The sequence below is a fragment of the Struthio camelus genome, chromosome 12 (genome assembly GCF_040807025.1).
Source record: "Struthio camelus isolate bStrCam1 chromosome 12, bStrCam1.hap1, whole genome shotgun sequence".
Taxonomy (NCBI): domain Eukaryota; kingdom Metazoa; phylum Chordata; class Aves; order Struthioniformes; family Struthionidae; genus Struthio; species Struthio camelus.
Genome location: NC_090953.1, coordinates 186,205 through 201,140, shown reverse-complemented (window position 1 = coordinate 201,140; position 14,936 = coordinate 186,205). Strand labels below are relative to the sequence as shown.

The 14,936-nt window shown below is 40.0% G+C and overlaps 1 protein-coding gene across 1 annotated transcript in view; it reads left to right on the top strand.

The window, feature by feature from the left end:
• Positions 1-14,936, top strand: part of IQGAP1 (IQ motif containing GTPase activating protein 1) — a 74,357-nt gene that overhangs the window by 10,463 nt on the left and 48,958 nt on the right. The window contains exon 3 of the mRNA XM_068958886.1: positions 14,770-14,926. Within this exon, the coding sequence (XP_068814987.1) occupies positions 14,770-14,926 (157 nt within the window). The remainder of the gene's footprint in view (positions 1-14,769; positions 14,927-14,936) is intronic.

Below are 14,936 nucleotides of genomic sequence, written 5' to 3'. Positions count from 1 at the left end.
CTATTTCCTACAGTTTGTGGGGGTTCTGCCAAGTTTACAGGTTAAGCCGGTGCTGGCCAACTGGGTACTGTGGATTCCAAAGTTGAAGGCAAGAGCTCTTCTTTCTGGTGCAGGTGATAAAGATTTAAATCTCTATTTCAACTTGTTAGATTCATCTAAATTATATTTGATTAGAAATTAAAATTCAGAGTGTTGCTTTTGATAGACAACTGGAGAAGAAAATTATAACCTAGCGGACAGTCAAAATGTCCTATGGGAAACATATCTTGTTAAATAATCTTAACAGAAATACTTCAGACTACTTTTTTTTTTTTTTTTTTTAATCTGTAACTATAAATGAAATATAATTGTAAGGGTATCTGACTTAGTATGTCATACTGACTGGAGGAAAGTGCTCTCTGTTTGCTTACAAGTTTGATTTCAGATTTACCAGCTCTGGTAAATTAATGTTAAATCTGGAAAGATTTAAGGAGCTGCTCTTGAACAATGCACCTTTTGATGATCATCTTGTTTCCCAGAGCATCAACTGTTACACCATTGCTGAAGACAGCTTGCCTTTTTGCTGTGGATTGGAACGTGCTCATGGCATTTTGAACGAGTGTTGCTGATGCCTTGCTTTAGCTTGAACAGCTGCTGTCTGTGTTAGCGACCCCCGTTCTGCTTTTGCGAGTCTGTATTCTGTAGGGTGAACCGTCAAGCGAAAGATAGCAGTGCTTGAAATTCCGTGCGTTAGCGCAGGATACCAGACAAGACTGGGGAAAGCCAGTGATATGTTATGCAAATGTTGACCCTTGAGAGTGAGCAAACCTGGTGGGGAGTTAGGAAAGAGGAGGCAATTTTTATTCTTGGGGTTTTGTTTCATTCTGAGTGGAATGCATGGTGTTCAGAAAGTCTTTGTGTGGCTTAGTTTGTCATTTTTACCGTATGAGTTGAAAGGCTGCTTAGCAGTGTTTGCTGGCTTATTTCTGGCTTCTGTTTGACATTTACATTATGATCACTAAAACTCAGTTTGGCAGAGGGTTCTGCCCTCTCCCCCCGCTTGCAGATTTTTCTAGCATCTACCAGATTTTGGCTAGATTTCTGTTTAAAACAGCTGTATGCATAAGATATTGTGGCAAGAAACGCATCTTTTCTGTGGCAAGAAACCATTGCTTGGGGAAGATGGTACATTTACTGTAGGTCAGAAATCCTTTGAAAAAATTATTTGCCACAAAAATACAAGGCTTTCTCAACACAGGGACAGGTAAGTTATGTTACAGTTCCATGTAGTTTAAAATGTAGCTATTTAGGAACGTGAAACTCAAGAATTTACTATGTAAGGCGAAGCATATGAGTTCACTTGCATGTTCACTGCTGCAGTGCATTTTCCCCTTCAGGTTTGGTAGTTCAGGTGTGCGTTTTCTGCTTATACTCTTGTGCATAAAATGCTTATTATTTTACCTTTCACCCACCCTCCCAGCTACTGGAAGGAGAGGACAGAAATTATTCTCTTTTCTCCCTATGCTCTTTTCTAGAACAATCAAACAAAAGCGAAATAATACAGGAAACACATTGTACATCAGCAGTGAATGCTACAACAGCCTTTACAGAGACTAGTAGATGGTATATTTATTTTCCGTGTGTATTTATTTCCTCATCGTTTTTCTTTTAGAAGTCAGACCAGACAACTTTGCCATGTAACTTTTGCATTGGGATTTTGACTTTTGACATTAAACCGTGAAGGCGTCCAATGTTGATTTTTTTCGGCTCCAAGTAGGAGGAGGTCAGCCAATGGATCGTTTCAATGGATTAAAAGTTTTTGTTTTGTTTTCTAGTAAGAATTTGTCCCCCTTCAGCTGCTAAACTCCTGCTGTCACAAATACTCCAGTTATACTGGTCCTTGTAAAGACTGGTTATATATCCTCTCGTAGCCAGTTCACTGACCTGGCAAAAAAATCACTTGTTTTTTTTCTTAAGGTGGATGGTGGGGACACTCTTTGTCAGGCTACTGGGCTGAATCTACCTGCTGAGGGTCAAGGGCCTCCAGAATGCAAGGGAAGCAGCTGGAGTCTGTTACTGAGAGAGATTTATCCTGTATAACTGAGCCCTTACCTTGACGCTTGATGTGTGTGACATTTTCAATTTGTTCTCTATGCCTAGACAGTTGTGCCTCTTCTTGCTTCCTCTTGGCCTGCTATTTTATTGCTCCACTCACGTGGCTGGCTGTCTTCTGTTCTCTGTAGTCTTTTTTCCAGTACATCGAATTCAAGTTTGTCTTCAGGACTCTGCCTTTATTTATCTCTATCATAAGTAATAATTTTTTTCTACTTGCTGATCACTATTTTCACTTGGCTGAGGGCAGTAGCTTTGATCATTTGCTGTTCTGTGTCTTCCTCAAGTATGCTGCCCTCTGCAGAGGAAGATTTCTTGCACCAACAGGTGTAAATCTTCTGCGTTTTCCTCTTTTAAACACCTTCCGCAACAGTATCTACCATCCTTCACTGGATTTGAGTGCAAAGGTAGTTTCTTGCTTTTTGGTGTACGCTACTTTCTTTGTCCAGTGCTTTTCCTTGGTTTTTATTCTGTTGCGTGTTGTGTGGCGTGTTTTGGGCTGTCTGGGGCGAGTGCTGGCTTAGACAATAACGTGCTTCAGTAGAGAGAATGCTTTGTGCATAACTGACGTTTCTCTGTAGTACAGTAAATTTCCTTGTCTGGCTCCTGTGGAGGACCACTTCTTATGCCTAATGCATGGGAGGAGTTTCAGAGAAGGTTCTTTTCCTGTATAGGCATACGCATGTTGTACAAGGACACCTCGGTTTCCCCTGGCTGGAGGGGAGATTAAGGCTCATACTAGGCTCACCTGTACTGATACATAGAGAATCTCTCTCAAAACTGAGCAAGATATTTGTACGTATCCTGGGTACATTGTGCGCTTATGCAGCGGTCTGAGTGTGCTAGGATAATTGCCCTGTCTGGACACACTGGGGTTATTTTGCCTCTGAATAAGAGCGCTGAAGGCGGAACAGAGAAGCAAGGTTGGATCTTGTCTGTTGTGTGCTGTCTGTGTCTACAGAAATGCGGGAACTCTGCTCCTACTCATTGGAATTACTGCAGTACGCTTCACTAGAAGCTTCAACTTCCAGCTCTCCTTCATGTGCCCTGGCTATCAGTTTCTGGGTGAAATTTAAGACTGTATGACTAACAGCTTAAAAAAAAGTCAGTTTAAGAATAAGACTTTTAAAATTATCTAAACTTTTCTTTTTTCTAAACATACCAATGTGAAGTTAAATCTTTATCTATAATCAGCTGTCTTCCTAGCCTTTGTAATCTATTGAAAACACTTAATATAAAATACCCTTCATTGATAAGATCTGTTTTAAGCTTTTTAAAAATTGTGTAGTTTTTAAACTTTGTTTCAGGAGACAAATAGCTAAATTTGATTCATTTGGGTAGAAGAGGTTCTGCTTTAATTACTTTTCACTTAGACTCAGCTAGTTGTTTGTAGGATATTGTCTTCGCTTGGAATGATGTGTTTAGAGCTGTGTAAATGATACAGAGTTGGGGGGGGTGGGTAAGAAAGCTGATGTTGTTTAAATCCAGGAGGGGAAGAATAAAATTTTTCCATTACAAAAAATGACATAGAGCAACAGCTCCAAGATGTGTGTAAAGGTCTAATATTATTTAAGAATAATATCGTTCTTGCAAGTTAACAGCTTATCCTCATTGATTTCAGTAGGAGTTAGAAGTTAGTGTGCTTAAGTACTTGTGAGAGTTTTGCTAGATATTTATGGACATCTTTGGTCACATTAATTCACTTAAAAGTCTGATTTAGGGTGACTAAAACCAATCTGTCAGCTTGTTAATTACAGTTAATACTACTTTCGCCTGAGTTTTAGTGCAAAAGCTAGTTGTTAAGCTCTATGTACTTCCTGAATGTCAGACACCGCTAATAAGGGCAAATCTAAAGCCCATTTTTAATGCATTTTTAGTAATGCTGTGATTCCCAAATAGCTTGTGGCACATCAAATAAAAACTTATAAGTGTAACATTCATAACCTTCTACCACAAAATAAAATTTCATCAGCTAATGCTCTATATGCTCTGTATAGTAATTTAGGTAAATATGAACAGGTCTAGCATATTTGATTGAGCAAGAAGTCACCTAATCTAACGAAAGGTTCCATTTGTTTGCAGCCACCATGTTTTAATGATTATGCCAACCACCTGGAATGTTACTTTCCTCTGGAAAGTAGTTATTTAAAAACTGCAACACCAGATAAAAAGTTATTTAAATAGAAATGGGTGGGATTTTTTGTCTTAATTCTGATGTTTATAAAACACTTTGACCGTAAATCAATCTAATAGGCTTTAAGATATGCTTGTAGGGCTAGCTTTGCCAGAGACTAGAATTTCTGTTTGGAATGGAGATGACTGAGTAGGGTAGACGTGATGAGGATCCCTCAAACGAAGAATAGTGTGGAGAAAATGAATAAAGAACGGTTTATTTGCTATTTTGTGCAACACAGTTTAGCTGAGTGCATCCAGCTTCTTCTTGGGTAGCCGAATTAGAGAGAGGAGGAAAAAAAAAAAAACAACAAAGCAAATGTTTTGTTCCTGCAGGGTATTATTAATTTGTGATTAGTCATAGGATGTTGTGGAAGCCAAAGGTGTAAATGAGATGGTGATTTGACAAATCCATGATGAATAGCAGCTATAAGACTTGTCTGTCTCAAGTGGTCTCTATCTCAGGAAGTTTCTAAGCTTGTACTTGCTTATAGTTGGGTGCCTAAAGATGGCAAGAAATCAATCTGTGCATCTCTGTTGCAGTCCTCCCTAGCATCTACTGCTGGCCTTTATCAGAGACAGGGCTTTGACCTTTATGGGAAGGGAATTTCTTGTCGGATACCACAATTGGGTAGAGGGGTGCTGCGGTCCTCTGCGTCTTCCTTGGTGATAGCTTCCTGGTTTAAATCTGGTTGAGGTAGCTGGAAAGCGTTGTCAGCAACTGCGTTCACCAGAGTGCTAAACTAGATAGTCTTCAGAAAGCTCTGACGGATAACTTCTGTTTTCCTTGGTTTTGTGTTTATAGGCATGGAGCAGTTGCGTAGAGGAAAGGTGAATCATCCTAGGAATTTGGGAGGGTTGAGAATTTTGTGAAGGTCTTTCTTTTTTTTTCTGGTGTCTGGTTGGCACGCTTTGATCTCCATTTTGTAATTTCTGTAATGCAATTGGGAACGCGGTGCACATAGGAAAAAAAATCCTAAAAAAAGATCCCTGCCACCCAGGGAAATTCTCCGTGAGCCTGAAAATGTTAAGCTGTAGTAACTGCTTGGGTAGGCCGTCTGACTGGCTCTGTAGTTTTGGCAGGCTGCCTGGTGTATTTCAGTGTGAGAAAAGAGCAGGCAGCAAACAGTGAAACCTGTTTTTACATGGTGGTAGCTGTACTGAGTGAATGGAGTTAAACTTTGGCTTTCTTTACTAGCCACTATTTTATTATTTGGGTGTAACCAACAAACTCCTGCAGGAATCATTTCCTTGAAGATGCGGTGAGCAGAAAGCTGTTTCTTTTATTCTGATAAAGTGGGAAAACGTAGTGCTGTAGGTTCAGTGTAGAGCTTGGGATTACAGGGGTTTACTTCAAGACATGCGGTACTATGGTACTTTGAGGGATGGACTTTCCAGGCTTCCTGTAGATAACTCTGTTTGAAGTACTGTGTTAGTTCCCTGTGAGATAACCACGTCCTCAATGATCTCGGCCTTTACCGTTGATGTTCTGGGGTGAGCTCCATCAGCCATCACTCAAAGGTCTGCTCTTACAAGAGCATGTGTAGAATCCCAGCCTGGAATATTACATCATGTGAAAGGTCCTGGAGTTGGTGTATCACCAGTTCCATGCCCTACTCTGCTACTCACCTCTACTTAAGATCAAGGAGATGGACTTTTGACGTTCTTAGGGGACATGTTGGTAGTCCCATAGCAGGCTATGAGCGCTGGGCAGATTCAGAGTAGGAGCCTCTGTCTGTGAGGTCAACAGCATGTCATTTCCAACAAGCGGATGGGTTTTAAGGCTCTTATTGTTTAGAATCTGTAGTTCTAAGCTGTGTTTTTTGCACAAAATACTGTGAATTACTTTTTCCTGAACTATATCCAGTCAGGATTTATAAACAAGTTCATTCTCTTCGACACCATGCGTGCTTTATCTTGAACAGGCTGAAAGACTTTAGGATAATCCCTTGCCTCTGTTTCCATAGGAGAGAGCACCTAGAACATTGCTGTGTTGACACACAGGTTGTTGTGTTCAACAGTGGACTCTTAAAACCCTCTACAAGACTACAGCTATTCATTGTGCTGTGGATGTCTACTGAGAGCTCAAATGACTTCATCATTTCTGTGAAAGGTCTGTCTGACCTCTATCCACAATTTCACCAAGTACTATGTGCAGCTTTTGCATAGCTTCCGGATGATGGCTCATAGTTGAGCGGCCCTTCAGTTACTCTTCTAACAAGATTCAGATACCCCTCCACATCCCTGTGTAGGCTGTACAGTGTTGCTTGCAGTTGCCTGCACTTTAAGAGTGTTTGCATGAAACCACTCAGAAGGAAAAACTACTGGACATAACTTTTCAAGTTCTTCATAGTGTCTTCAGTGCATCCACTCAAATTGCCCCCTGCCTCTCTCCTGCTTGGTTTTGGGTATTCAGAGATTTGGAGAGACTAGGGATGTAAGATGCACTTTTCCCACTTTTTGTCTATATCTGGATACACCAACAGGCAATGGGTGAATACGCTCCTAGAATTACTTCCAAGGCAAAAGGTGTCCCTTTTCCAAGTATTTGTACCCACAGTGTGAGCACGCACACACAGATCACATTTTGAAGAACAACTGTTTCTTTGGCAAGTAGCATTCCTATTTCTTGGTCGTGAGCAGGAGATAGGTAAGAGGTTCCAGCTGTATTAGCACACTAACCGTTGTGCTTTTTTAGTAGAGCACAAGTTTAGACAGACGGCTTCTGCTAACTGAAATATATTGGTACAGTATATATACACAGCTCCAAAAACTGGAGGATAATATCACATGCCTCTGGAAAGAGGAACAGGCTCTTTGCCCCTCCTTTCCACCACTAGACCTCCTTCTGGAGGAAATAATGCATACTCAGTCTTCTTGAACAAGGAGCCAACACCCTTCTCTAATGTAGTTGCTAGGGGACGACAAGAAAAAAGGAAGGAGTGCTGTGACACTAGCATGTTAATACGGACAAGACTCTCACGTTCGGTCCCATTGTTACGAATACTCTAGTCAGTGCTTCCAGACTAAAGGGTTGGAAGTTTGCACTGAAGTTCTCTTTGCAGATTTTCTACAACAAAATTGTTGAGGTTGTGCAACAAGCGAAATGAGTGATCTTGTGGACAGCTGAGCCTTAACCAACACTTAGCATCAGTACCAGACTGATATGAGTGATACTGGTCATCCTTCAGCACAGTATTGTTAGTGTTAGGTACTTTATCTCCTTATGGTTTTATCAGCTAGAGTACTGAAGTGTTGCGTTTAGGGCCAAAACAGTGGAAGCGACCTCCGGGTGCATACTAAGACTGCGTGTCCAATCTTGAAGTAGAAAAAAGTCACTGGCTAGGTCTGTGTACCCAAGGAAGAGCCATTGTTCTGAAATTCTAGGTCAGCCAAAGGTTAGAAAAAGTATTTCTGGCCTCTACCACTAATTAATTTACCCTGAAATCGCTACTGTTTAGTGATGACGAAGCGGTTAGCGCTCCTCAACGTTTGGCTGATCAAGATTGTTTTTCTTGCATGTTAATATCACTTGATTTTTGCCCTCTGTGTTTTCTGTACCATTTTCCATTTTCTTTTTGTGCTGGAACATCCTGTATGGTAGTTCTGTCATGAAATAAATAGTGTTCCCTGTAGGTTTTTCTCCAACTTTGCCATCTGTCCTACTGTGTTAAATTGGATACTCTTGCAAAAATTTCCTGGAGAGATCACGTGATAGTTCTCCTTCCTCAGGCTTAGCCGTAATCAATGTGAGAGAAAAAAGTGACTACTTCTTCTTCTTCTTCTTTCCCCCACTTTTCCATTGTCTCAGGGTTGGGAGAACGTTTCCTTAAGGTCAGGGCCAAAACAGAAGATGAAATTGCTAAGGTTAGCCAGGCTTCTGACCTTTTCACAAGTGTAAGAGCAAGATGTGTGCAAATATGACCAGTGTTACACTTCTACCATGTTTGAATTCCAGTTCTGGTTAAAATTGACCTATGATAGTGTAGGAAAGTATGACGCCTTGGGGTAACTTGTCACAATCCTTCTTGATAATGCTGCGTTGAGGAAGAAAAAACAGGCTAATAATTGAGGTATGACTGGTGTTAATTTTTTCCAGTTCTCGCTAACGGAGCAATACTTCTTTTTTGGAGCTTGACAATACCTGATGTTAGGTTTTTACTGTCATTTTTTTTGTCTTTTTTTCTTGTCCTCCTTTTTCTCAAAGAAGGCCTGCTTTTAAATTGTAACTGGTGGTACCAGCTGCTTGTAGATATTCAAAGATCTTATCTGAGAGTGGGGTCTGTGTTTGATTTGGCAATAGGACTGACTGATTAGAAAGGTGAAATTATTCCTGTCATTTGAGCTAGCTTCAGTAAAATTGGAGTCTCTTATTTTGCTTATGCAATCATGTCATGAAATTGATTGGGAGAATTAATTCTGGTTAAAAACGTTCTTTCTTTTTTTTTTTTTTTTTTTTTTTTGCGTGCTGAGGAGAAGGAGGGAGCGTAGTGGAAGCTGCATGAGTCCGCAATGCCGCTGGAAAAACAACGTTGTCAAATTACACCCTAAGTAGCTAAAAAGGGTTCAGTGTTTCTGTGGAAACCTTATTGGTGGCTTATTGTTCTAATGCCTTCTGTTTGATAGGTCTTCAGAGGAATGCTTTATGTTAGGTATGAATGCAGAGGTCAGAACTTGCAAGTGAGTGAGTTGCTGCTCATCATTATGAATTGAATGAGTGAGCTGCTGCCCATGAGCCAGTTTGATTTCAGTAAGATTTGAGAAATGCTTGCCTCTCATTCTCTCGGAAATCTCACATTTATCCGCTGAAAATCTGTGCTGTTTCTTCCTTTTAAGGGTGATAGAAGTTTTACTATAAATAGACAAGTTTTAAAATAAAAAGCTGCTGTGTAATACTTGATGAAAACATGGCCGTCCTCTTGTCTAGCAAACAGTTAAGCTATGTTGCAAGAAGGAGAAGTTTTATTGTATGTAAATTGCCCTGGTTTTGTAGTTGCATTAACACCCACTTAGGAACCTGTTGAAACAGGTATGAGTACATTGAGACAGGTTATGTTCTAATTACGGGCTATTTTTCTTATTTTATAGAGATGCTTAAACAGAGCTCACCACTCCTGTGTCCTTCAGTAAGGCATTAAATGATGTGGTTTCATGTCCCTTCTACTTTCATTTTCAGTCTTTCTAGGACTGAACAAAGTGGGTGTTTTTGTTGCCTCAATAAGCTTGTCGGGAAGGGCATTGTTAACCTTATTGCTAGCATTTGAGTGCTTGCAGGGTTTGAGTAGTTCCAAGTCCTCTCAAGAGTCTTTGGCTGTGATGATTTTAGGCATGTAAGCAAGAGTTCAGAAAGCTCTTGCACCATTCAGAAGGAACGGGGGAGAAGGTTGGGTTGCTGAAGGAGTACCACAGGAAATACAGCCATGTGGTTTGGCACGTGAAAGAGTGTGATTTGAATGGTATTATTTCATTTGCTTTACACTATCTTTGGCATAATAGATCATTTGGATAATGGTCCAGAATTTTTTTCTTTAATGTAATGTTTTCTCTGTCACTCATTAAGATTTAGTTGCCCTTCTGCATTTCCCAGAGCATAAAGTTCAAGAAGAACAAAGTTTCTGAGAAGAAAGCAGTAAGGCACAAGAAAATGGTAGCTGCAGAGGAATGAGTTTCTCTTTGCGGCTGTGATCCCATGGAGAGAAGCTGCCCAGATGTTCCTAGAAACTTTTTCTTTCTTTCTGGAAACACTATTTCTTGTTGCTTTTCCAGGCTCTCCCATCCTATTTTGGTTGCAATTCCCCCTTCTCTGGGGCTCAGACTGTACTCCAAAGTATCACGGTGTTTCATTTGGGATTGGTTGATGCTGCTTAAGCAGGATGACTGGTCTTACTGTTGCCTGGGCAAAGAGCAGATGCTGTACTTGGGATCTAGTTTCATTGCAAGCTTTTAATAAGAATCTGAGTAAGAATAGGTTTATATAGTGGTTAAGTAAATGATGAGGTAATATTTGAGGAGCGAATATGTGGTGGCTTGCTTTCATTTGTTATTTCATTTGATAGTAGCTGCTTATAAAAATAGAAAATGTGATGTGTTGGTTTCTTACATTGGCGTTTCAAATAAATTTCAAGTGCTCTCCCAGTTTTACATTGATCCCCAATTCTTTATTTGCAACTGAAGGCTTCTTTGAGAACATTCTGTTGAAGAAGCTGTAGCTGTCAGTGTGCTTTTAATCTCTCTAGTAGGGAGTTGGCATTCTTATTTATATAAGCAACCTGAGGAAATTATGATAGTCCAAGTCACAAAACACGGCATTTATTTCTTATTAGAAAGGAAAATGTGGTACTACGTCTCTTATTATAGGAGTCTCTTCAGAAGCTTGCATGTGGTAGCTTTCCAGAGTAAACTAGGCCCAACGAAGCAACTTCATGTATATACTCTTTTCTCCTTCAAGAATGTTACTTGTCATTTATTAAGTGCACTGTATCTGGAGTGCTGAATGTAAGGAACATGAGACCTTGAGGTATTAATATTGTGGTCATTTAGACTAGAGGGACTGAGAATTCCTTAAGACTGTGAAAGTTTCTCTAATGCAGGATGTAGTCGCTGCCATCTATGAGTCGAATGTGTCAGAACTTGTTGAACTGGTTTGCTTTCTGTAGCTTGTACTCTGACTCAATTCTTTACTCCCTTAATATGTCCTTCGGGTTGTATTTGTTTTCTGTACCTTACAGGCTTTGCATAAACAGTCCTCCCTTTGTTTTCCCAAATTAGATGGCAAGGAGCTCAAAGGCAAGATGAGCAGGATCACGGTTATGAGTCATCTGGTGTTTGGTGGCTAGCTGGTAACTTTCTCATATATGAATAAACTAGGCAGTGAAACTCCTCATATCCAGGTGGTCAGGTGCTATCAAAGAGCACATAAAGCAGTCCTCTGACTTTGTACAACTTTTTAGGAAAGTGTGTAAAACCCACAAAAAGCATGAGAGAGAGGAGGCTTGGAAGAAATGTTATTGTTTTATATACCTTTCCAAATGCTACTTTACTTTTTCTCCGGAGTATGGAAGGTTACTTTTTGATTTCTACAGTTTATCCACTCTTAATTAAAAAAAGGAAAAAAAGAAAAAACTTACTTTCTTTCACTGCTGGATGTGGTGTTTCAAGTAAACTTTCTTCAAATAGTGCTAGAGCCTAGTTGCCGTTTTTGTGTGAACATTACCTCCGCCATTCCAACCAGATACTCTTTTGCTGATTGAAAGTTTCCACGCACAGAACCTTTGTCGTCTGGATGCTCTGAGCAGAGGCTACAATTGTCGTGTTGTACGTTTTGTAAAGAATTTTGTGCGAGAGTTGCAAATTAAGAATTTTATTCTAGTTTTTAGGGGGCTGGAAAAGACTAGAAGTGAGTGAGGAAGGTGGCAGAAGTGGAACTACTGGCTATTGGGGGAAGGGAGGGTTGTCAGCAGGTACATACAACTGTTTTCTTGCTGTTGGTTTGTTTTTTTTTTTTTTTTTCTTTTTTGAGTGCTGGTTAGGGGCAAAGGTAGTTTCCTTTCTTTCTCACCTCCTTCCAGGCTCTGCTAAAATGTCCACGTGCATGTCTATTGGAGATGTTTGGTTGCTGTCTTTTTTCTGTGAGTAGTTTAGTCACTGTGGCAACCTCAGCGAAAAGCTTCTTGGCACCTTCTTCTTTCTTCTGTTAGCTTTTTGAAGATGTCATCTTTGCTGCTTGGAGCTGTAGAGAAGCCAAGCGTGAGGAAAAGGCTTTTCTGCGCGAAGGTAGAAAGCCTTTACAATGAGTAGTTGTTGGCGTTCAGATAGAAGAATCAACAGAACTGACATTTGGGGATGGTAATAGTGGCTGATTCTAGGTACTTTATGATGAGCAGCTATGGAATATTTGTGAATTTTTTCTTTTGGATGAACTTTTCACATTTTTCTGTGATATCTAGAGAGGAATGCAGATACTTAAAGTAATATGAACACTTGAAGAAACAACAGTAAAATCGGACTGTTTCTTTCTGACGTCCCTATTGAGTAACCTTTCTCCAGGTGAGGCTGAGTGTAACTCTCTGATAGAAAATCCTCAGATTGGAGAACAGCATTTGGCATGAGATATTGAAAAAAAAAGAAATGCAAATAAAAGTGCAAGAGGGATGACTTAAAATGTTGAGGATTCAATGCTACGCTTACTCCTCAGTCAGATTTTAGATCCTCTTGCGTATAGGCAACTGACTCACTCTGGCTAATTTTAACTAGTGTGAATAGAAAAGGCCATCTGAGGAATAACAGCAGCCAAGCTAAGTAGACCTATTTGAATTGTACTTTTAGGCAAATACAGAATCAGGGCAAAGAACAAAGCGCTAGTGCTGCAGCTTTTTTTTTGTTTTGTTTTAGAAACAGGGGCTTGTTTATCTTAAAAGGCAGATGGCCACAACGTATACTAACAACAATTCAAGTAGAGATAGAGGGACAAGTAATGAATTCAGATGCCAGTACTTGACCGGCATTTCCCCCCCCCACACCCCCCACCCCGAGTAGTGGAGATGCATGTTCATCTGAAATGGTTTCTATATGTTTTTTCAAGTATATTTAGTTCTGTTTAAGTTAACCCACTTAAAAAAGGACCAGGACCATTATGTCCACTGTACTCAATACCCATTTTTCAGTGTTACAGATTGCCATTTTAGAATATGGTCCCCAGTCTGTAGATACGCTCGATCAGTGACCTAGTATTTAACAGTATGTAAGGCCTGGGTTATTTGAACAGTTCCATTCTTACTGGAGCTATGACCACCCATGTGCTAATTATAGTTTGCAGTTATGATAATATTGCATATTGTAATCATCTGATACATAGGTGTAATAATCTAATTTTGTCAGCCTTGATTTTCGCATTACGTCCTGGAAAACTGAAAGAGTAGGGCATAGTATGCCAAAATGCATTAGAAATAGTCCCATTTGATGATTCCCCATGAAAACGCTACTTTGAGATGTCTGTTAGTTCTTAGTATATGTGAACTATTTTTTGTATGTATGCACAGTGCAAGATTTTAATCAGCATGCTGAGAGGCATGAAGCCCTCCCAGAAGTGAAATGTCTGCCATTTTAGGTGGTAAACAGAAGTGCATACTGCATAATTTTCCCAGCTGTGTTTTACAGGACCTATTTTCTGTGCAACTGTGTAAATTTACCACAATTATATATTTAATCCTTTATCATTTGCATCCAGCATTGTGTTTTTCTGTTATTTTGCCTGGATTAATACGGAGCTAAATAGTCTACAATTGTGTATTCATATGAAACAATATTTAGAATATTAGCATTCCGGTTCTATTGAATTTCTCAGGGATTAAAATATCTGAATTTCCTAAAAGCAAACAAACAAACAAAAACCAAAAAATGGGTCAGCAGTATTCTTCGCTTGACTATCTTTAAACTCTGTCCCAGTAATGAGGACACATCGTCGCTGTGATGCAGATTGTTAACCATACTCGTGTGCGGTGTTATAACATGTGCTACTGCTATTCTGGGCCACTGCTGTCTTGAAAGTCACTTTTCCGTGGCTTTCATTGAATCAAGGCTGATGTGTCCTTTAGGAGCTTTGGAGTTCAGATGGGAGTGAGGCATGGTCTCCAGAAGCAAGAATGATGTTCTTTAGAAAGCGGCCCGTGGCATTGGAGCTCCTTCCTGCAGAGAACAGAACAGCCAGGGAGCGTGTCTCCTCCAGAACAAGCTGCACAGCCAAACTTGTAAAATACATCTTGCGGCAGCTTTGCTAAAGAAGAAATATCTAGGTGAATCTTTGTTGTGAGGGCAGCGGCTTTTCAAATTATATGCTGCTGCTGTAATCTCTATTTTTGTCATGAGGAATGCAGTAACACCATTACATGAGACAAGGACACGACATAAGGGAAAGTCAGCTAACATAAGGAGGGAAAAGTAAAAGCTGTGGCAATGAAAGTCTGTTCCAATTTTTTTGTTTTGTTTAAAATGTGTAGGAGTGAGGGAGAAATATAGTTAAGGAACTTAATGACAGCATTTTAAGGCATCTCTATGAGGTCAACTAAAAGAGCTTGCATCAGTGGCACAAAGCTGTGAAATAACTACTGGATATTAAAGTAGAATAAAGAGATACTTGTGAGATGAGCCTGTGCTCAAGAGGAAGATTTAAATGAGTTAAAAGAGCAGGTTGGCTACTATGTCTAGACTAGTACGAGCTAAATCATGGGCTGAAGGAGAAACATGATGGTGAAATATTATCTTAATAACGTGTGAAACTTTGACTACTGGACTTTGCTCTTCTGTTTAATATTTTGTCTGAAGCATTACTGATTACTGTTTTAATGGCACAGATTGTCTGATAATACTATAACCATTGTCAGCCTCTAATGCTAAATGACTACCACGCTGGAGGATGGCACAGTAGTAGTAGCACGAATCTTTTTTAGCATGGGGCTGTGTTTACAAACTGCGCTTTTGTGACCTGCTTTGTTGTTCTTGCACTTCCAGATGGATGGAGGCCTGTCTGAATGAGGAGCTGCCTCCCACAACAGAGCTGGAAGAAGGCTTGAGAAATGGAGTCTACCTAGCCAAACTTGGAAACTTTTTCTCCCCTAAAGTGGTTTCTGTGAAGAAAATCTATGACAGGGAACAGACTAGATATAAGGTGAGAGCTG